Below are 22085 nucleotides of genomic sequence, written 5' to 3'. Positions count from 1 at the left end.
GGAATGTGCATCAGCTCTGTTGAAGAATAAGCGTGCATTCCAGGTGTGGCTCGCTCGAAGGTGTATTTCGAGTTCTAAATCAGTTAGAAAATTTGATTTGATTTGGAGACGTGTAGCTTGAACTCCCGCAGGATACCGTGATATTTCATCACTGAGAACATAACGCGTGAACCTAAAATATATTTTTAGCGTTTGTGAAATTTTAAATCTTAAAAAAAAATATATATATATATATATATATATATATATATATATGAGTCTGTCGGTTGACTATTAAGGATGAGTTATGCAAAATCAAAAAATCTGAAATTACTTTTGTTTTAACTAGAGGAAAGACAAGGAGAAGCAACATGGTGGAGATGATGTATATATTATTAAGCGGTGCATTATTTCTGGCCTGGGGCAGCAGGTCCGGGAGGGACAATCAGGCCCTCCGGTGTGCTACTGCTCAATGGGGATATTACAACTGGCCCATTTATGCTATGGAGGCTGAGCTCAGATCATGGAGCACCAGGATGTGACATCATATCCTCTTTTTCCTTATTAAGGATGGTGGCCAATGAGGAGGCGGCTGGGGGGTTCTAAGCCATGGGTTCTCAATGCCCACGCTATATACACCTCTTATGATTTCCTTATGAATGATAGAAGGCTGGCCCCAAAAGAGCTAAATCTTTTGAGCAGTTGTTTGCTCTCCTCGATAGCCTGAGGACTTCAGTTGTGAAACTTTCTCTGTGGTTTTAGCACGCTTCAGTTATACAAACAAGGTGTCTAATTGTTAAAATTTCTGTTAAAATGTTTAAATTTCTGAGGTTACCTTCAGAAAATCAAAACTTTGAATTTCCCTGAAGTTCACAAGCATCACCAGTAAAATGGAAACTTTTGAAATGCTCTAAAGCAGGGGCATCCAACGTGCGTGAGTGAGCAGGACTGGACTGGCCATTCAAATCGGCCGCCCAGCTGCGAAGTTCAAAGCGGCTTTGAACGCGGCAGGCCCGCAGAAGGTGTTCCTCGTGGCAAGGAAAGGGACATCACACCAGAGGAGAGCAGGAAAAAGTAAAAAAACTAAAATTTAAGTTTTACCAATGGACATGACAGAAGTGTAATTTCTGCTAGCTTTTGCTACTGTGGCTGCTTGTGCATGATAGGAGTGTCATTGCTATATTAAATATATATGATTACTAATAGCGATCACACTCCTATCATGCTCAAGCAGCCAGTTCATCTGGGTATGCCTGGGCATGATAGGAGTGTGATTGCAGGTGACTCCGCTGGGTTTCTGCGTCCCCTTGACGGAGCAAGAGACGCTGCTGAGCAACACAGAGGGAAGTGGCAGGGCCCCTGCGGATGATTATTTCCGGTGGGTTTTGTTTCGTAATTGTTGCCAAATTAACCCTGTATTGATATGCATTATAAAGCTAAAAGGCCATATTTTTTCTCAGTGAAAAATGAGTGCGGCCCACGCACACACATACATTTCTGATGAAGTGGCCCACTTCAGAAAAAACTTGGACACTCCTGGTTTAGAGTCTTAGAAATGAAAAAAACATTATTTTGACACGCAGGGCGCCTCAGGCGACCTAGCCATTTTTTTCTTGTTTTACCAGAATAGCAAGTAGCAACCTGGTATTAAGGAGAATTGTATGAGGGGTGTGTATGTAAATAGGTATCACACATGTCAACCTATAAAGTAAAGCATGGGAGGTTGTGCCAAAAGAGCAACTTACTTTTGTGTGTTTTTTCTTTAATAGGGAGTTTGGGCCACACTTTTGTGTGTTTTTTTTTTTAATAAAAATTTAATGTGTAGAAAACACTTTGTTGACAAAAAGACCAAAAAAATGTATTGATCATGAGCACGTGACACCAGACCTGCACGTAAAGTCTTTATGTAATGTATTTTTTTTGTATTTTCTTGGATTTTGTTTTTGAGATAGCAAGTGTGAGATGTTATTTCTTTCTACTCGTAACGAGTTGTTATGGCCGGAGACATTTACAAATGAACTCCAGATTCATGGTAAACGTAGTAAAATCTGATTTGTCATCATCTGAATGGTCGACCCATGAGGAAGTATAATGCAGAAAAGTTGAGAACACTTAGCATGGCTTCTATAACTGTTTATCCTGGATTATATTGCTGCTCCCCAACTGTTACTAAACTTTAACTTCAATCATTCTTCACCTCCGACCGACCTTGCGAATATTGTTTTTACTCGTCAGATGAACAAATATCAACCATAACTAAAAATAAGGACTAATTAATATATGGCCTTCTATAAATTTCCTTATTTTTTATAAGAATGACACCAATTTTTAATCTGATTTTCGTTGTTTACGAATTTCTCACATAGATGGTTGACTAACCAAATGCCAAATATTTTCTGGGACAAAATGACAATAATGTTTTTTTATAATCGTTCTATTTAATTTGCAAAATCACCATGAACATTACACTAGTTTTTGAAATTCACAATTTCACTTGAAATCACACTTTTAGTATTAACAATTCAACTGTATATTATAACACAGGATTTTACCATTTATTTTTTTTAACCAGTACGATTTCCACAAATACTGGAAAGGAAATCAGAAAAGCCCCTTACCAATATTTTGTTCTAGTGCATAAGAAACTATAATCAATATTGAAACCGCCACTTGCCAAAGACTGACTTCCGATGCTGCAGATACTTTTTGTGGAACAACCGCGGTAGGATGTCTGAACATTAATAATTCCTGTAGAAAATAAAAAAATAACATTTTACGAAAATATATTAATAATCAGAAAAATAGTAAAAAAAGAGATAAACAAGCCAATAAGTGAACGGTTATGATTGAGGTACAATTATTTCAACAAATCATGACTTAACCCGACATTCGTACCTGCAAATATGTTTGTAATTTTTGATGGTCAAAATTGAATATTATTGTCAAAATAATTCAAGTAGTTCAGTCTTTGACAAGCCAGTAAAGGAAATGCGTGAGAAGGCATAATTATTGGGTGGAATATATTAAAATTTTTTGTAGTTTATACAAATTTAGCTATTTTGGGTCGCTGGCAAAACACTTTGACCAAATAGGTGGCTAGTTTGCGATTTATTAAATGTTTGGGCCAATGGACCTTTGCGAAGAGTGGTTAAATGATGTGACAGGCGGTAATTTCACAGTCGCCTCTTCCATTGTATTCAACTTGTTCAGAAAGTATTGGCGGTAAATTTTGTGACATTATCTTCATGATTGACTGGGACAGAAAAATAATTTGCTTTCTGAAACAACTCAATATGACACGGCATGAAAGAATCACCTTTTGTAGCATTTACAGGTGACAGTTCACGCTTACCTCTCAGTTTTGTGGACTGGAGAAGGCACATGTTTTCATTGCCTTTGCAAGCTATGGTGTCAGTGCTGGAACACCAGCTAGAGTCGACGCTGTAGCAGGTTCGACAAGACAGTCCGTTGGGTTCATCGTTGTTCTCGGGTACTTTGAATGAAGACAAATTATGAAATTTTGTGACCCACAAGCTTTGAGTGAAACAATATGCCGGAAAACCTAAAATTCTATGGAACTGTGTTTTCAAAATGCTAATGATGACAATGATTATACGTGTAAGGTAAGACAGACTATTAGTAGTGCTACCAGATGGTTGCCTCCCCCTAGGGCTTGTTTCCCTTCAGGGTGCTAGGAGCACTTACGTTCTGGCAGTTCTGGGACACAGTCATCAGTGAAGCAGCAGCTCATCACCATCTTTACTTTGGTATTAGTAATAGCAGTCACACTTCCTTGCAAATCACAGTGTTTCTTGGGCAAACAGTCTCGTGCATAAACTTTAAGTTCGGTTGAATCTGCAAAGAGTATGCGAAAGAACATTATTCTTCTACTAGAAGTAGTAGAAGCATGTCCAAAAAATGGTTATATTTTAAGGCAGGAGGAAAGAATAACGTTTGCTTGGAATTTTGTTCCCTATTGAATTTTTATTGGAAAAAGAAAATGGTCTTTACTAGTTTTCTGGAAAATTAAAACAAATAGTGACTCCTTTTAGACATCTCTAGTAGGTACCATATTATATATGAAGACACACATTATTGTATATGTTATGTAACCTCCGCATAAAACTACCCTAATGCATGTTGTTAATTAGGTGGCAACTGCATGGCTTCAGTTAAAAAATGAAAAAACTTTCAAAAAACTCCCAAATTCTAAAAAAAAATAATAAAAAATAAAATTTCAGTATAAAAAAAGCCAAATTTGCATGCATAAAAAAATGAATAACAAGTCTGAAAGTTTGCACATTATTTGACTTCACTTTTAAATTTTAACCTGGAGATGAATTCTTCCGACGATCTTTGTTTACAGGAAAAGCTTTGCTTCAAAAGACAGGCCGATACATCTGAGCTTTCAAGATAATCCGTAAAACTTTTTAAAGACAAACATGTTTTGCAATATTTATTTTAAAATAAAAAATAGCACCATACTTGCAGTTGTTACGGTATATGAAGCTCCACAGGCTTCGTCGGCAGAGCAAGTGACGCTTAAGCCATCACATGATTGAGTACCCATTCCGACACATTTTTGACAAGTCAGCGAAAAAGCTGTAGAAGAAATATTAGAGAATTAATGTCTGCTTTGGTCAATTTTCTGCTACTTCTATAACAACTATATATTTTCAGAAATGTAATTGAAATATAATAATTAATTAATTCCGAATTAATCATGCATCAGCCACAATGGCCACCAAAGTTAATTAGAAACCAAAATAAAGAAACCATATAGCCTTAAAATTAAATCCTTTTTTTTTTTTTTTTTTCGTTTTTATTTTCCCATTTTGGATGGAAAAAAAAAATAGTTTTTCATAGGAAAGTTTGTATTTCAACAACTAAATTATTCATTTGTCATTCATTTAAACAATTTTGAAATTCTTATAGTCTAAAACATTTATCCTTGTATTAATTAAAAAATATATATTCCTTAGCCCATACACAGTGGCTTAACAATCCGTTTGGTAAAGAACACAACAGAACTTACCCAAAAATTTTAAAATACAAAAATAATTATTTAATTATTTTTATACAAAAAAAATAATTACAAATACAATAATAATTAATTACCAAAACCCTGGCTAGGTCTCTGAGTTTTACCAAAAATTTGGTAAATTATTATTATTGTTATTATTATTATTATTACTATTATTATTATGAGAAATAGTTTTAACTAAACAGTTGGACAATTTTCAGTCATGTTACTTTTGCCCTATTTTCTCATTTTTTTACTTTAACCTTGATCATTGCTCAAAAAATGTAAAGACCCTAAATCCAAGCCCCATTTAGGTTTTGTTCTTTTAAATAGAATAAACCAATGTACCTGTATGAGCAAACACTGAAAAGATACACAGCAATCCAAGTCCGGACCTCATTGTGAAATTATTCAGTAGGTAATACTTAGGATGGTTCTAGCTGGAGCCTCTTCTACTATAACGAGCCTTGGAATTTATAGTAGCGCGAGGTCAATAAAGGGGGATGGACACATGTTCAACATTGTGAAAAAACCCAAAAACAAATAAATCAAGGTTCACAAACAGAAAATCAAATAATGTACTTTACCTGGATAAGGTTATGGACATCAGCACGGTACAAATAAAACTTTGGCTCATACTAGTGTATTCAGGGTTATCCATTTGATGATGAGGTGCACCAAAGGGGCTGATACAAAGTATATCTTAGCAGATCTGGAGCCGCCATTGTTGTCAGTCATGTGATATTGTGGGTGATTTCCCCTGCTTAATCACCACACCACACTGAGCTGATGCTTTATGGCAATGCTAATGAAGTCCGTTCCTCCATAGACTGTCATTAGTCAGAGAGTCTGGCTGGGTGATTAAGACTGAGCCATTCTATTGTTTCACACAGGAAGTGTGATAAGGAGTCGGGGGGGTTAGTAGATTGGGGGTCAGATAACAGAACGAGAACTCATACAAACGGGGCAAAAACTACATCTGGTTTAAAAACGATACAAACGATAAAAAACGTTTTTGAAAATTTATTTTTAATCTGATACCAGAAATAAATAATAAAAGAGTGAAAGTTCCCTTTTTAATTTATCTCTTGTGGTGTCACAAGGCAAATACATTGTTTGCCATAAGGGACAACCGGCTTCAAACTTTTGCCACTGTGAGGGGCTAGAAGACCACACGGGTTGTAAGTCATCACTTATTTCCACTGGTTTTCAGTCTATTTTGACATTTCGCTTAAAAATAGAAAAGATATCGAAACAAAGAAATATCTTATGTAGCATTTTTTGCCCAAACCAATATGTCTAATGTCCTTGTGAACAGCCGATCATAAATAAATACACATTATTTCCAAAGTACGCAATATAAACAATATGAACTTTGTATTTTTCCCTCAGAAACATTCTAATATTTGATTACTGAACGAAAACAGAGGCATTGCACTGGATGCAATGACCACACGATTACGTCCTACGATATTTTCCTGTGGTTCTCACTGCCAACTGATCTTAGGAGAGTTGGCGGGAGTAGGGTAACAAGGGGCACAAAGAGGCTTTTTCTACAGGCTTCTTTGAACCAATATAACTACACATAGATCTGGAGATAGTGACGGCAGATAAAGAACCAATTGGTGCATCTCGTCTCCTTTTTTTTTAACCCCCTTTTAGTTATTTGTGGAAATTTACAACAAAGAGCTGTCAATCAAAAAGAGAGAGAAGATGCCAGATGCTTGGTGGGAAATTTGTTCTAGAACGTTTAGACGTTCCCTCTTATTGAAAAGGTCTTGTAAAAGAAAGTATTCATCAAAGCTGCCTCCTTCAACAGTGTTTGTTAAACTATTCCATTTATGTCGAGCAGGCTGACCCAAAACCGGCTTATCCAGCTATAAAATGAACTGGATTGTATAAAAGAGTTTAGAAGGGAGAAGCCCTACTAACCCTACTAAGATGATTCCTATACCAGTCCATTCTGTCTATTATTTCCCCCCCGTTTCTCTTTTCCGATGGTCTGCCATCTTCTATGATGAGATAACACAACTGGGATATTATAAAACTGTCTCACAAAGTCAACACTCACTAGCCATGTTGGTACCATCTCAAGGGCGGTTTCCACCATTACACCATTATATAAGAATGTTTCATTTTAGTTATTTATGGAGACTTACAACAAAGAGCTGTCAATCAAAAAGAGAGAGAAGATGCCAGATGTTTGGTGTGAAATTTGTTCTAGAAAAGGTCATGTAAAAGAAAGTATTCATCAAAGCTGTTTTCTTCTACAGTGTTTATTAAACTATTCCATTTATGTCGAGCAGGCTGACCCAAAACCGGCTTATCCAGCTATAAAATGAACTGGATTGTATAAAAGAGTTTAGAAGGAGAAGCTCTACTAACCCTACTAAGATGATTCCTATACCAGTCCATTCTGTCTATTATTTCCCCCGTTTCTCTTTTCCGATGGTCTGCCATCTTCTGTGTTGAGATAACACAACTGGGATATTAACAAAATGTCTCACAAAGTCAACACTCGCTAGCCATGTTGGCCACCACACTCAGGTACCACCTCAAGGGCCGTTTCCACCATTACACCATTATATAAGAACGTTTCTATTAAAACCGAGAAAACTGGATTTCCACCCCTTTGCCCGGAAAGGAACGTCTCCAGATCCATGTCTTGCGATGACTTTGTTAAGATTTAAGTACAAATTTGACATTTTAAAAGTGGAAAATCCCACAGTTTATTATAGTTACACAACATACTAATTGCAACAGTAATAACGCAACATCTACAGGGAGATTTGGGTCATCAGGTGGTTAGGACAATAACGATATCAACCAGAAGTTTTACTAATAGAATTTGTTCAGTTATTTATAGTTTTGAGCAATTTGTTCTGTTTCTTGTTTTGGTGTGTTGTGAAATGTCTCCGAAATCTACGTCTGTAACCCGTATTCTAATTTATTAACAGGCATACAAATTGATAAATATATTTATGTCATTTTCGATATCCATATCCAGAATTCAATCAAAACAGCATACATTTTTGAAAATTATGAGAGTAAAAATTTGCCAAAAGTTTAGAATGCAATCTTTTGCCCAAGTTTCTGTTTAGGCACGTATAGTGATGAAGGGATTTGTCAGTGGCTAGAAGTAAACATCATTTTTATCAGCACAAGGGCAGCAACTGTTTGAAAGAAGAAGTCACAATACAGACCAAAGCCGCTATTAGTACACGAAATCTTAACATTCACGCTTATTCCGTCGGTAATTACAGATTCATTGCCGATATTGCAAATACTCTGAGTTGCGCAACCACGGAGGACTGACTGTTGTGTCAATGTTCCTGTGGACAAAAAAAATATTTATTGTAGATTTAATCAGATTGAAACAGGGTATCCTGTAATATATTACCCGAAAAATCGAATGAAAAAGTGCCCTGAAATTACAAAACCTTTTTCTTTGAGTGGGAACCAGATTTTTAATTTTCGTTTAATTTTTAGAAGTTTTAATTGTAATCTGAAAAAAAAGATTTAAATTTGGGAATTAAATTAGAAAATTAAAATGAACAGTGTGAAATAAAATGATGGATCCGATAGCGAAGTTTGGCGCCTGGAGTTTGGTAGGTGGAAGGATCCGGGGTATTGAGGCCAAATCCAGTGTTTAAATACCTGTCATGGAGGTTATTTGCAGGATGCACTTGGTCTCGTTGCCGACGCATTTCATGGTCTCTTCGGTGTCGCACCATTCAGCGTCGTTGGCTGTACAGGTTTTGCAGACCACTCCGTTAGGCTGAGTGCTATCATCTGGCACTTTACGTGAAGAAGAAGATCACAGTGTGAATTATCCTCATTACAGTTTTATCCATTTATAATATCCCGTGCTAAAAAAACCAATATGGACTTTGTGGGGCATTAGTGTTTTGGGATTTTTTTTGCTTCACCCTTCCATGCCTTGGTGTTCCGCTAGTTGCGGTTTATCAGCTGTGCATTCAGGCCTTCTGCTCAACCAAAGTCACCGCAAACTTGATCCTAGCAGAACGTGGAGTGTTAGGATGGACCATCAGAGAGGAGGGAGGCCTTCTACATGGTGCCGAGTGAGACGTGCCCAGGTGTCCTTATCACCCCTCTACACCATGCTGAGAGCCGGGATATAACATTGTGTCCCACCTCCCCACAAGCTATAGCCATTCGGGCCAGTAAGGGGGCTGTTAAGCTAGGGGTGCTTAATGGACTTACATACTGGAGCCGGTGGAATGCACCGGTCTGTGTCGCAGCATGAAATACCCTTTCTGGACTTCATTGTACGGCTGCTGAAACTTCCGGGGGCATCACAATAGTGCTGAGGCATGCACGTTCTGCCAAAAAACTCATTCTTCTTGATTCCACCTGGAGAGAGGAAATAACCCATTATTATTATTTTTATTATTATTATTATTATTACTATTATTCAAATTAAAAGACACACCATTAGGCAGTGATAAGCATGAGTTATTGGCAAAATATTTATTTGTTGCTTGTACCAAAAATTCTCACTATAAAGGGGCAACTGGGTATTTTATTTTCTTAAAATTTGCAAGAGTCTTCTGCCATAAGAGTTTTTTATGAAAACTTTTTGTTTTCTTCCACTGTTTGACCTGTGGTCACAAACGTTTGTATACTTTTAATACAAAGGACCGTGAATTTAGAAATGCATAGCTATCTATCACATGCACCCATGCATGCGCTTTTGCTTTTGGGTCATCACTCAACATCATGCAAGGATATGTTGAAGAGATGAGAGGGATGAAAGAGACAGCTGCCCCGGTGCAGCAAGGTGAGGCAGAAGTTGAGTTTCCCGGAGGCAGTATCCCTGCACCTCCTGCTTCTTTAAGCATATATGATGTGAGCGTGTGGTGGTCCCCCAACTCCCCAGGCACCGGGAGCCCTGGTTAGATCTTTGTGCTCCTTGGTTGCTTCTCGGAAATCCAATGGACTCAAAGGTCTGAAGAATGCCCAGAACCAGATTTATCTTCTCTGCGGGCCTAGGTATACCACAGGCAGCTCTACTGTAGCCCCTTCTGTCCCTCGGTCCTCAATGCTGCACGGCGCTCGGTGGAAATAATTTATGGCAAAGCCGGGAAGATCAGTGACCTCCATTGTAACCATTGCATTGAACAAAGGAACTCCAGGGAGGCTGATCACCCATATGAGGGTGAGGGGTTGCTTATCTCCCTGGACCTGCTGCCCTAGGAGTAGTTGACCCAAAATATGCCATTCTACATGGCGAGGGCAACACACCAGTCACACTAACATCTATCATCTGCAACCCTTGTGAATTAGAAATCTGGTGTTGCTTGTTTGCTTACCTGTGTGTGTTGTGATGCACAGAATACAACTCATGTTCATTTTGTGAGCACTGCTTAATAAAGGGGATATTTTCTCCTATTGTTTGTTCGGAGGAGAACATTTTAAGCCTTTCTGTGATAATGGACATACCTTCGGTGCTCACCGTGTGGGTAGATACACAGACTTTGCCAGAGGGGCACGTTACGTTGTTGCCAGTACAGAATGTTGCCCCTTTAACCAGACACACTGTGCACGACAGACAATTGCCTACAAAGTAATGATTGATAGAACATTATACTTTTGTATATTTGTGGATTCATCAATGATTAAACTTCTCCAAACCGCTTTTATGAAGGCTGAGTGTTACTTTATAATTAACCCCTTTTTAACCAAATACATGGAAGGATTCATCAAATCCTGTCCATTCACTTGTCTGCCTCATCTCCTTGATGTTTTTCACTCACATATTACCGTGTGTAGAAAAAGGATATGGAATAACCAGATGATGAGGAGCTTGTGTGGCGTACACTATGATCTTGAGACCTTTTCTTTTAATTTTGCAAAATGCAGACTCTGTACGGTTTACATGTGGCTGTAATTTCTGATGGGTGTATTACTACAACGATCTAATTGTTATGTATAACTTCAATAACCTTTATGACAACAATCATCCTGCGGAAGAGCGTTAAGGAAACACCTGTATAGAGCTAAACCACAAGAGCCCCACTTCCATACTACTACTACTGATTCTCCACTGCCACCTACAGGTAGCAGAGTGAATCACACAGTAACCAAATATGATTAGAATCATAGAATCTGCTGGCAGATCGGCCCCCATTCGGCCCCCGTCTAGTCTGCCCTGTTTTTCGTGCTGTAAAGACTCAAACCTTAACCAGTCGTTGGTCTCATCTTAGATTCAGGAGCCATATCCCTATCCCATGCATGATTAAATCCCCTCTACCACTTTGACCAGGAGGTTTTTCTCCCCTTATATAACGCTACATTGACGTTCTTATATCAAGTTCTAACCTCTATCATGTTGATCAGTATTGCTTCGGACCTAATGAAGGGAGGATAACTCTTGAAAGCTTGTCTTTTAAATATTATGTTAGTCCAATAAAAAAGGTATCACCACATACTCTGCAATACTCATGTCTACTTGACATCATGTCTACTGGACTAATACGGCTTCACCAATTTACATTATATCTAGATAGATAGATAGATAGATAGATAGATAGATAGATAGATAGATAGATATGTGAATTTATTAAGTGTACTGATCTCCTAATTGTAATATTTGCACAATAAAGACAAAACCTCTTCAGGAAATAATTACAATAATTGTTGAATGGCTGAAAAACTCAAATTACAAACGATAATCCTTTGTGCCCCCCGTAATGCAAGCGGACTTACTTGTTTTTGCAAGAGCCAAGAACGCAAGAAGTATCCCAAGACTGGATTCCATTTTGGAAGGATTCCGCATAACCTTGTATGAATTAAAGTTCAAATAATGAGACCTCAACCCTCAATGGTAAATATTAACTAGGCTTTCTCTTATACCAAATAAACGCCAAGGGTGGGGCCAAGAAACACGAACCAGGGAGCGAAATGTTAATTAGAACCTTTAAACTTTGAGAACGAGCAAAACATGTAATTTACAACCAGTAGTTATACATTTCTTAAAATGAAGCGAGAAATCTTAATAGACAATAAAGAAATATTTCAACATTTATTTGGGAAGTTCGGGTTGAAAGAAGATCTACTTGAAGTAACTCAAGGGATATGCATGATACGTGATAAGTGGTTGGAGAGAGTCATGTTAACTTTTTAAAAAACAAAATATAAGAACTTAATAAAAATCCATATATTGGCCATATCTGGTAGCAAACGAGTCTAGACATCTCAAGATGACTTTTCAATACCGAAGAAACGAGTTTGAATGGGAATCTACGGTTCCTGCCTCATCATCTAAATCTTCCAAAGTTTTAATTCTTGCTTACCATTTTTTATTATTTTTGTGTTATTTTCTTTATTAATGCTTATGAAGAGCTCCATCCCATGACTCTTATATTTCCACAGATTCAGATTTTGGCAGGGTCAACCCATCCCTTCAGCCTTTCGAGGTCGATAAATGAGTACCATCAATTGCGTAACAATTATTACTATTAATAACTACTATTAATTACTTTTACTTAGCTTTATCATTTATTATAAATCAATAAAAAAATACATAAAATTTCCTGGTCGAATTGGAGTCTTCAGGTAAATATTTCACACACGTTAAGCAGCATTTCTCTCCAAATTTTCATCGGTTACTCAATGTGGAAATGTAATTTCTTTAATATTTTGGATGACTCCTCGGCAGAGGTGACCTCATCTATGACAAGCCCAACGCATGGACTCTTTGAGAAACATAATCTACTCAAGGAGCAAATAGCATTTGAGACGAAAAACATTTAGCGCAACATGTATTTTATAACAAGTAATTGTACTTTTATTAAACTGATACAAAATATCCTAAAAGATATTTAACACATTATTAAAATGATAATTTGGTAAATTCGAGTTGGCAGAAAGTACATTTGAATTAAGATAAATTAATTTATCTATATATAAAAATATATTATTTTATTTATTGATTCAATCGCTTAAGAAGAAAGATATTTAATATTTGATTATTTTATATCAAGCATCATTACAGAATGGAGCCTAAAGAGATTGACTTATTTTTACCTTTTTTTTTTTATTTTCTAGAATTTCTCAAACGCATATTTAATCAGCATAATTAAAGACACAAGTGTACATTTAAATCCATGAGAAAAAGCAGCACTTGCACTACTTTTTGCTGGGCTGCATTCGAATGTCATGCCCAGCTTTAGGCTACTGGTGTTCACAAAAAAGCCGCCAACTTCGCATACAGCGGGCGTGGAGCAACCAACGATCACCTCCTGATTGATCATGCCACCTGCCACAGAGAGTATGAGAGACAATTACATAGTCATCTAACTTATCCCCAAAAAGAGTGCTGAGGATTATAGGTGGTAGAGCCACTTTTGTGACAAATTAGGACATTTACTTAACTAAACCCATTTGCTATATCATATCATGGGACACCTGACCATTACACCAACAGGGACTTTGATGACATTGCATTCTAAATACATAGACATTAATATGTAGTTGGTCCCCTCTTTACAACTATAATGGCTTCCACTCTTCTGGGGAGGCCTTCTACAAGATTTTGGGGAGTTACTGTGGGAATTACCCCCCATTCATCCAGTAGAGCGGTTTTGAGGTCAAGCGCTGATATTGGACGAGACGCCCGGCTCACAATCTCCGTTCCAGTTCATCCCAAAGGTGTTCAATAAGGTTGATTTCGGGGCTCTGTACGACTGGTCAAGTTCTTCCCACCAAACTCATCCAACCATGTCTCAATCAACTTTGGGATGAGCTGGAACGGAGATTGCGAGCTGGGGGTCTCATCCAGCATCAGTGCCTGACGTCACACTCTACTGGATTCCCACAGAAACTCTCCAAAATCTTGTGGAAAACCTTCCCAGAAGAGTTATAGCTTGAAAGGCGGGGCCGACTTCATATTAATGTCTACGTATTTAGAATGTGATGTAATTAAAGTCTCTGTTGGTTTAATGGTCAGGTGTCCCAATACTTTTGTCCTTATAGCGTATTTATGATACACCAAGTCAAAATTGAAAAAAGAAAAAATAAAGTACAATTTTATAAAAAATTATATGGAAAACACAGGACTCACAATTCAACAGAGAAATATATATATTGCTGCATGTGCAGGGCCATAACATCCCAAGCATTAGAGGACTCCGAAGGATTGCATTTCTCCATGAAAGTGTTTCACCTTATAACCTCTTTGTAAGTAACACCTGAACCCTGAGTGTGTGAGGACCATATAAAGTAAGGTAATAAATCACTGACTCGGTAAAAGAGTGACTCTATATGATTATTTCATACAGGTATAGAGAGAATAAGGTGTAAGGAAATATACCACACCATTAATGATGATCCGTTGGTTTTTGGCACACTGAGTCTCGCTCCCTGTGCAGTATAAGTCTTGAGAAGGATCACAGGTCAAGGCATTTAAAGCTGAGCAGCTTGGGCACTTCACTCCATTTTTCTCAGAATTGTCCACTGGCACTACAAGACAAGAAGAAGGACAAAGAAAACCAATTATGACCACCAAGAGCATGTCATATATATGATAAACCAGTATCCAGATTAGCAAACTTGAAGAGCAGGTCGATCTGGATGAATGTAGCCCATGGAACAGAGGGCCTTGACTGGAGGAGGTGGGCTTAGGATAATGTGGTTAAGGGACATTGGAAGGTCCTGTATAAATAGGCCCTCCATTTTGTCATTTCTAATCAGTTTTTCTTACCTGAAATAAGTTGGGTGACCAGGATTCTTCTCATCAGTGTCACAGTGGCGGTGTTGGTCAGAGTACGGTAGAGGGTGGTGTTAATGACTTGTTGTGGTTTTGTTTCCCATACATATTAAAAGCTGTGGCCAATTTTTCTCCAAACAGTTTGTGTCCGTGTGTTTATTTGGTTGGAGCTAATGGTATTGAAAATCTGGGCCCACAAAATCAAAGATTCCTTAGTCAGGTACATTTTGTGATTTCCTATCAGATAAAGGAATTCTGGGCTGCCATCAGGTGGGTACAATCAGTACTTACATTTGGGTAAATCAAGCATCGGGAACCAGCCCCCATGATTTATCACAGGCCCCCTCATTGACCCTCGTAGCCCGTTAGCTTGGACTGCCCCCTTTTTTTGAACCTAGTGGCCCTATTATAAACATGAGGTGGGGCAGCAGGAGGAACATGGGGTGGGATAGTAGAAGAAGCATGGGGAAGGGTGGTGGAAGGATCATGAGATGGTGGAATGTCGCATCATACCTAAAAAATGACTAAAACTCATTTTCATATCTATGTTATGCAAACGTCAAAGTGGTTATACACAATAAGTTACTGGCTTTAAACCTTCTAATTTTTAACTCATTCTGCTTAAAGGTTTTAAAGGTGTGGAATAAAATAAAATGAGAAGAAATGGGCCAAAATGGTCTGGCTGGTCAAAGAGAAGAGACTCTCATGGATGACCAGGAAGCAGGAGGACATGTCATAGTAAACCCTATCATTTAATGCAGACTGTCATAAGAGCTGGTGACATTTCCCGGCAGGCCGTCTCCCCTGGAGCCGGTCTTGAGGCTGGCCATTCAAATATACCTGCCAATGCAGATGCAGGGACAAAAGGGGGTTTGTGCCATTTCAAGAGCACATCTCCCATTCAAAGTCCCACTGCACATTTGCCAGTCAGTTCCGCTCGATACGACAACATATGCGGTACATCGAGGAAGGACAGGTGAGGGAAGCAATGTTTGAATTAATTTTAAGTCTTCCCAGTCTTTGTAGCCAAACTTTTTGTCAACTTTTCCTCCCATATTCTTTGAGTGTCGAATCTACGCCAAGGTAGCTCAGACTTCTTAAGTTTCCTTCAACATTCAAACTGGGCTCTACCTCTGATGTATAACTGAGACAGCCCCTAATAGACTGACCAATAATTTCATTAAAGCTGAACCTTTTGGTCATGATTTTCTGATGTCCCTGCCATATGATGCACTCAAGCCTACAGGTCTTGACTGTGTACTTTGGTCAACTGAAACTAGATGATCGGCCCCTGGATCATGGATCCTGCTCATGAAATCACTAAACCCCGTGGACTGACTGTATATAAAATGGGTATGAAAAAGCGGTCAAAGTTGACGTATAAAACTGATGATTGAAGAAAAAGATGGTTTGAATGGGAGGTCAGAATACTTTGAATTAATTTTGGGGCTACAAATGAACTCCTTAATATAATAATTATATCAAACGCCTGATCATTAGGGGGTTATAATAAACACTTACATGTTGGCGGTGCTGGGGTACAGTTGTCACTGTCACAGCAGGATGTCGCCATCTTGAGTTTACCCCCTAAATAGCTGATACTTCCGGTTTTAGAACATACGCTCTGGGGCTGACACAATCTAGTGAAAGTCGAATCCTGTACATTGCCTGGGAATAAAGGAAAGTATTATTTAATGGAGTAGGTTTGGTTTGACCATTTATTTTTTCATTCATAAATCCTATCCATTCGCCTTTGTTTTAGTTCATTTTTCTTTATACGTTTATACGTTTTCGTGTACATTCACTATGGAACTAAGGAACTTTTTTTCTAATTATAAATTAAAAAAACATATAATGTGTTATTTTCAACCGAGTGGGAATTCCCTTTAACCCCCGAAAAAGGTTTTAATTCTGATAACGAATTTTAATGAAATTGAACTAAATACAGTTAAAACTCCTACATTATTAAATTTATCCCTAAATGTCTCCTTTAAACAAATCTATTCTAAAAGGACTACTTTACAGTTGCTCATGTTAATATTTTTTAATAACTTTTTCCCAAATACCCAAATCTATTAGTGGCTTAGAAGATATTTTAATCAACTAATCATCTGTAATTCCCGTCTTGATTGTTTGACCATTGTATGTATTTTGATTTTTTTTTTTTTTACTATTAGTTTGTTAGTTTATTTATTTATTACCACCCAGGGGAACAATTTTCCCCGTTAGCCAATTCGCCTTCCTCTTCCTCAGAGGAGTGAAGGGACTGAAGCGAGAACAACGATTCTCCAAAAAAAGACAGTTTGGGTTGCTTCCAGTGCTTCGAAATAAGGAGTTTGAGGACAATTAGAAGGTGTATTGTGAATGTTCTCTTATATATATTTAGTTTGTGTCTAGTGTTATGAAGTAATATGGTCAAAGGATCCAAAGTCTATGTCCGCCATCGTCCTGATGGTAGCTATAACCCCTGCCACAATGGTTGGATCAGAGAGCAAGACCACCAAATGTGAAGACAATCTCCTCTGATACATCGGATCTCCAACAGCGGTCAGATATGGTCCAATATGTTTCATGAAGTTTGTGTAGGACCCTATACAGCTAAGAAACATTTCTACAGAGATAATTATTACATTTACATTAATATTAATAGTCAATATATCATGTTGTTTTAAATTTTGCTCGTTAAATGGACAGATTTCTTTTAACATGAAGCACAGCGATAGTTTCTGGTCATCTACAAACGTAATCTACCTCTAGTGACAGACTGAAGTACGGATGCGCAGACGTAGCCGGTGGGGCAGATCACGCTGCTTCCAATGCAGAATGTCCCACTCGTATGGCACAATATGCAGGAGCGAGAACTCAGAGCGACTATAAGGAAAATGAAAAAATTAATGCTTTATGAGATGAATGCTTTATGACATTCCTCCTATTATATATATATATATAATATATATGTATCATATGTTCCATAGAAAGCCCATCAAATTTAATAGAAACACAATTCGAATGCAGAGGAATTGTTAGGCTAAGCTATCCCAACTCACCTATCAGCAGGTAGGTAGACATATAACCACCATGATGATGATAATAGAGTTTTTTAAATATATATATATAATGTTATCATTCCTTGTACCTGGATTTACAGCAGGGCACAAAAAAGTATAAGTAAGCTGTTTTCCATCAATGTTCGCAGAAAAGCTGCCTACATCACAGAGGCTTTGAGAGAAGCAGCCACGAAATGCTGATGTAAATCCTGAAGAAATTAAATAAGACATGTAAGCGAAATACCACAAAATCATAAATTATAAGCAATACAACAAAGTTCTCAAAGAAATGCTACTTAAAAGGACTATTGAAGAAAAACTACCAGGAAAGACCAAGGGACACAACATGTGCGGCTTGGAAGAGAGAATAGAGAGAGCGAGGATATGATGGAACCATTTAAGTGGATATATATATATATATAAGTGTGGAACCACGAATGTTTCAATGTAACAGAAGAGGTTCTAATTAGTTGGAAATACCTATATTTCTATACTTACTGGGAAAAATACTCCACCTGCTGAAGACAGAGGGACACATCTCTCTGTTTATTTTTTAGTATGAACCTCAACATCTTTGTTTACATTTTAACGGAAAAAAGGAAGAATAATTCATCTATTATGTGCATGAATTGACTGATCCAAGGTCATGTTGGGCCAATTGCCAGTGGGCTAATGGGACTTGGCCTAGTTTAGTTGTAACTTTCACTGGGTCAGTTTAGGCTCAGGTAGGACTCAGTATGGCTTGTAAAGTGTGAGGAAAGGCAACCTAGAGCCTCATATGTTCATGGTCACATTTAGAATGGGTGAATCCACCTGCTCAATTACGCAAACGGAGCAAAATAGAGAACATGCAAAGAAACTTGCAATACCGTTATTTACTGTCACGGTGTGTTGAGCGCACACAGTCTCTATCCCGGTGCATCGCAGGGTTGGTCCAGAATCACAAGTAGAAGAAGAAGAAATGCATGTAGGACACGTCACTCCATTTAACTGAGAACTATCAGGTGATACTGTGAACAAAATAATAAGAAAGATTTTACAAATATGCGTTGTACACATGTATGTGTTTGAATATGTATCTATAATACTCTTTTGCTTGTACTTTTCCTATATTCTTCAGAGGTAGACATCTCACTGTCATCTTCTACAACCTGTTCTATCAAGCTACCATCTTCCAACACGTCTATTCCATCCATGATCGCTGAGTATCTTATTTTTGTCAAGGTCGCTGTTTCAGTTCTAAGTTCCAAAAATGGATTCTGACATAAAACTGAGACTCGCCTTACTGAATTTACCAGTAATTTAATTATATTGGCCACCTGTAGTGTACTAAGAGTTGTGTACACTAAAACTACATTTGGCATAATGGGCATCTCTCTTCTCCCTCTTCTCTATCAATGGTCTCTTTCCTCCTTCAATCCACATAATCCAAGATTTAGTTATAAATCCGGTTTTCTCCTGATAAACTAATAATACTGTTGAATTCTAAATATGTGATGATGATCCCATCATCACATACCATATATCATATATCGTTGAAAATAGTTATGCTTAATTATAAGTGAGACATGCCATATGTGTCTGATAAAGGTTTGTCTGTGTTAAGGTGTTTGGAGAAGGTAACAACACACACTTACATGGTGTCAGCGTTGGGATACAGTTGTCATTGAAACAACATGAAGTCCAAAACTTGATAGTAGAAGTTAAAACGCTGATACTTCCAAATACAAAACACTTGCTCACTGGTTGACACGATCTAATGACATCTAAAACCGGGTTTCCACCTGTGAATAACAAGTAGCAGAATTATTTTACAAACATGTAAATCATCCAGTGTCACAATAACAATATCACAAACCACCCTGCAGTTTAAATGTAAAGACAGGGTTCTCATGCCCCATCCCACTCCATGTTTCTCCCTCTGTCCTGCCCCATGCCGATCTCCTACCAAGCTCCATGCTAGCGATTGGTCCACCAGGCTCTAATGTCTGGAAAGGGGCCACCAGGCATCAATCACCAGAAGGGGTCCACAGGGCCCTAATCTCCAGAAAAGGGGCCCACGAGAACCCAGACTCATGAAGCATGCCATCAGGGTCGCGGGTAGTAGTAGGGAGCTTGGGACCATACCCAGGACCTCTCTGAGTTTCAGCCAGAGAATCTAGGCGAATCGGCGCTTCTTCAGTGTTTTAGGGTGGTGGTGCTAAATGTCACAGGTTAGGCATGTCCACTCCACTATTCTCTTCTCACTCACATACAAATTCAATGTGGTTGGGGCTAAACACAATGTGTTTGGAGCTAAACGCGGCCAACCCTCTCACGTGGCTAACTACACTCATCGCAAAACCAGGGTGAGTGTAGAAATCCATAGATATGTCTGTGACAGATCAAGGAGGTCAGGCTCATCTGCTTACCCAGACCCAATACACGGGTACAGGTTGTACCCCAGTGATGGCTTTTTGAATGCTTTTCAGGTTCTAGACCCCTGTGATACCTACCCACCAAACATTCTGAGCTCCCAGAAAAAGGGGGGATCAGGGGATGGAAGAGGAGGAGGAGTTCAGTTCTGACATTTTATTTTAGAAATGTCCCAAATATTTCTCACAATTTGAAATTATGAAAATATACCCAGTCTTTCCGGTTTAGCTTATCATGACGAGTGTAAGACTTAACCAAAAGGAGGAATTCCATGGATGCAACATGCGTCACACAAATAATAAGTAATTCTTAATTTGGTTAAATATAAAAGGCCTAAACAATGAACAAAAAAAACCTTACAGGATATTCTAATGTCAATATGATTGTTGCTAATTGTTTTATTGTGGCTAATTGATAAATGGACTATTGTGATTTTTGTATATAACATACCTGCAGTGGTTTTCATGTATGCAGATGCACAGACATAATCAGACGGACAGGTTACACTGTTTCCTTGGCAAGACAAAGTGCCTATGCATGATGTGCACTGGAGAGAGTACCCCACTAAAAATAAATATATCATTACAAGAAGGTTAAAAAATGTCATCAACGAATCCCGCTCTATTCACTTTGATATGGCCTTTTGGTTCGATCAACAAACTTAGAAAACATATCCGCATAGCTGATGGAAACTCCACTCACGCCACTGAAAACAAGTGTTTCGCTTATCCTTTGAAGATATTTTTTCGGTTTTCCTCGTAGTCGATGGTGCTCCAGAGGTGGCAAGTCTACAGTGGGAATGAGGTCCCAAATCTTCCTTTTCTGGAGCCGTATTTGGCACTGGTCGCAGTGCCATTTCTGGCCCTAACCCATGGCCCTAAAAAAAATAATCCCTCCACCACCAGCCATAGGCCAGGGCAATTTAAGTGAAAGATGTAAAAAAAAAAAAAGGGTCCACCATACAAATGGTTTGCCTACCATAAAAAATGCGCCCCTCGAGCGGCCATTCAAGTCAACAATTAATTAAATGCAAAACAAAGTACAAAATTATTGAGAATTGAAGATTATTCGTTGAATTAAAATAATAATAATAATTGGCAATGACATAAAATCTACAGATAGAGAAAGCATACTTATAAAATGAAGAAGCCATTTAAAACATTCTTTTAAGTATAAATTTACCTGGTAGCAAGGCAGAGATGGCAACCAGGATTCCTAGACCGTGGGGCATGGTGAAGACAAGTACCGCAGTAATCATACCGAGAAAACGTTGGACAGGAGTCAGGAGAAAACAAGCTTTTTCAGATTTTTAACTCCGCTTTTATACTGATCAGGACGAGGAAGGACAAGAAGAAAAAAAACATCAATTTGAAGGTAGAGGGTGGAATGTTGGAGAACAATGGAATCTATGCAAAATCTGTTGAATGCAACTGAAGCGATTTTTTTGTGCTTTTTTTTGTGTTCTTTGAATGTAACTTGAAAGAACTTTATCACATAAAATCTATAGGATTATCCAAGTTATACCGTTTCAAGACTAAGATCTCAGTATCCCAAAGGAAAAGATCTAAGCTAGATATCTCAAAATATAGACTGATTGACAAAAAATAAAAAAAAAAATGTTTTAATGAATTACTTAATTATATAACTACTAAGTTCCTGATTTTAATTAAATTATTAATTATGGTAAAAGCTGTGGCACTTAAAGGCCCCATCAAGCATTGTCAAATGAAGCCGTCAACTCCTCTTGTTCAACCCAGTCTATGTAATAATTTTAAATTGTCCTCTTCATCTCTCAGGCCAGGGATGTGGAGAGGGGAGAGGCACAGACTGGGGTCCATGCCTTTCCATAAGGACTTTTAAGAGCTTTCACCCCCACATCCCCATAGGCAGA

At 38.1% G+C, this 22085-nt stretch overlaps 2 protein-coding genes across 2 annotated transcripts; both read right to left on the bottom strand.

The window, feature by feature from the left end:
* Positions 1–2397: 2397 nt before the first annotated feature.
* Positions 2398–21491, bottom strand: LOC128469745 (uncharacterized). Its single transcript, XM_053451544.1, has 16 exons — positions 21377–21491; positions 20645–20758; positions 19417–19563; positions 18628–18789; positions 17869–17976; positions 17484–17603; positions 16254–16400; positions 14342–14485; positions 13074–13283; positions 8660–8800; positions 8264–8334; positions 5351–5438; positions 4465–4581; positions 3685–3834; positions 3332–3472; positions 2398–2727 (listed from the first exon to the last, which is right to left on the bottom strand). The coding sequence occupies exons 1-16, from the start codon at positions 21450–21452 to the stop codon at positions 2594–2596; spliced, it is 2070 nt and encodes a 689-aa protein (XP_053307519.1). The 5' UTR covers positions 21453–21491; the 3' UTR covers positions 2398–2593.
* On the bottom strand, positions 7700–11840 carry LOC128470702 (phospholipase A2 inhibitor and Ly6/PLAUR domain-containing protein-like). Its single transcript, XM_053452610.1, has 5 exons — positions 11732–11840; positions 10466–10582; positions 9227–9376; positions 8660–8800; positions 7700–8334 (listed from the first exon to the last, which is right to left on the bottom strand). The coding sequence occupies exons 1-5, from the start codon at positions 11799–11801 to the stop codon at positions 8129–8131; spliced, it is 684 nt and encodes a 227-aa protein (XP_053308585.1). The 5' UTR covers positions 11802–11840; the 3' UTR covers positions 7700–8128.
* Positions 21492–22085: the final 594 nt, after the last annotated feature.

Source organism: Spea bombifrons, chromosome 12, assembly GCF_027358695.1.
Source record: "Spea bombifrons isolate aSpeBom1 chromosome 12, aSpeBom1.2.pri, whole genome shotgun sequence".
Lineage (NCBI taxonomy): Eukaryota > Metazoa > Chordata > Amphibia > Anura > Pelobatidae > Spea > Spea bombifrons.
The sequence above is the reverse complement of the archived record's forward strand: the minus strand, read 5'-3'. Positions and strand labels throughout refer to the sequence as shown.

Coding starts and splice junctions, on each gene's coding strand:
- LOC128470702 (XM_053452610.1), bottom strand. CDS start 11,801: ATGCGGAATCCTTCCAAAATGGAATCCAGTCTTGGGATACTTCTTGCG. Junction 10,583..11,731: donor CTTGGCTCTTGCAAAAACAA/GTAAGTCCGCTT, acceptor ATTACTTTGTAG/GCAATTGTCTGTCGTGCACA. Junction 9,377..10,465: donor CCACACGGTGAGCACCGAAG/GTATGTCCATTA, acceptor TCCTCTCTCCAG/GTGGAATCAAGAAGAATGAG.
- LOC128469745 (XM_053451544.1), bottom strand. CDS start 21,452: ATGATTACTGCGGTACTTGTCTTCACCATGCCCCACGGTCTAGGAATC. Junction 8,801..13,073: donor TAAATATGCGTTTGAGAAAT/TCTAGAAAATAA, acceptor CTTCACGTAAAG/TGCCAGATGATAGCACTCAG. Junction 3,835..4,464: donor ATATACCGTAACAACTGCAA/GTATGGTGCTAT, acceptor TACTCTTTGCAG/ATTCAACCGAACTTAAAGTT.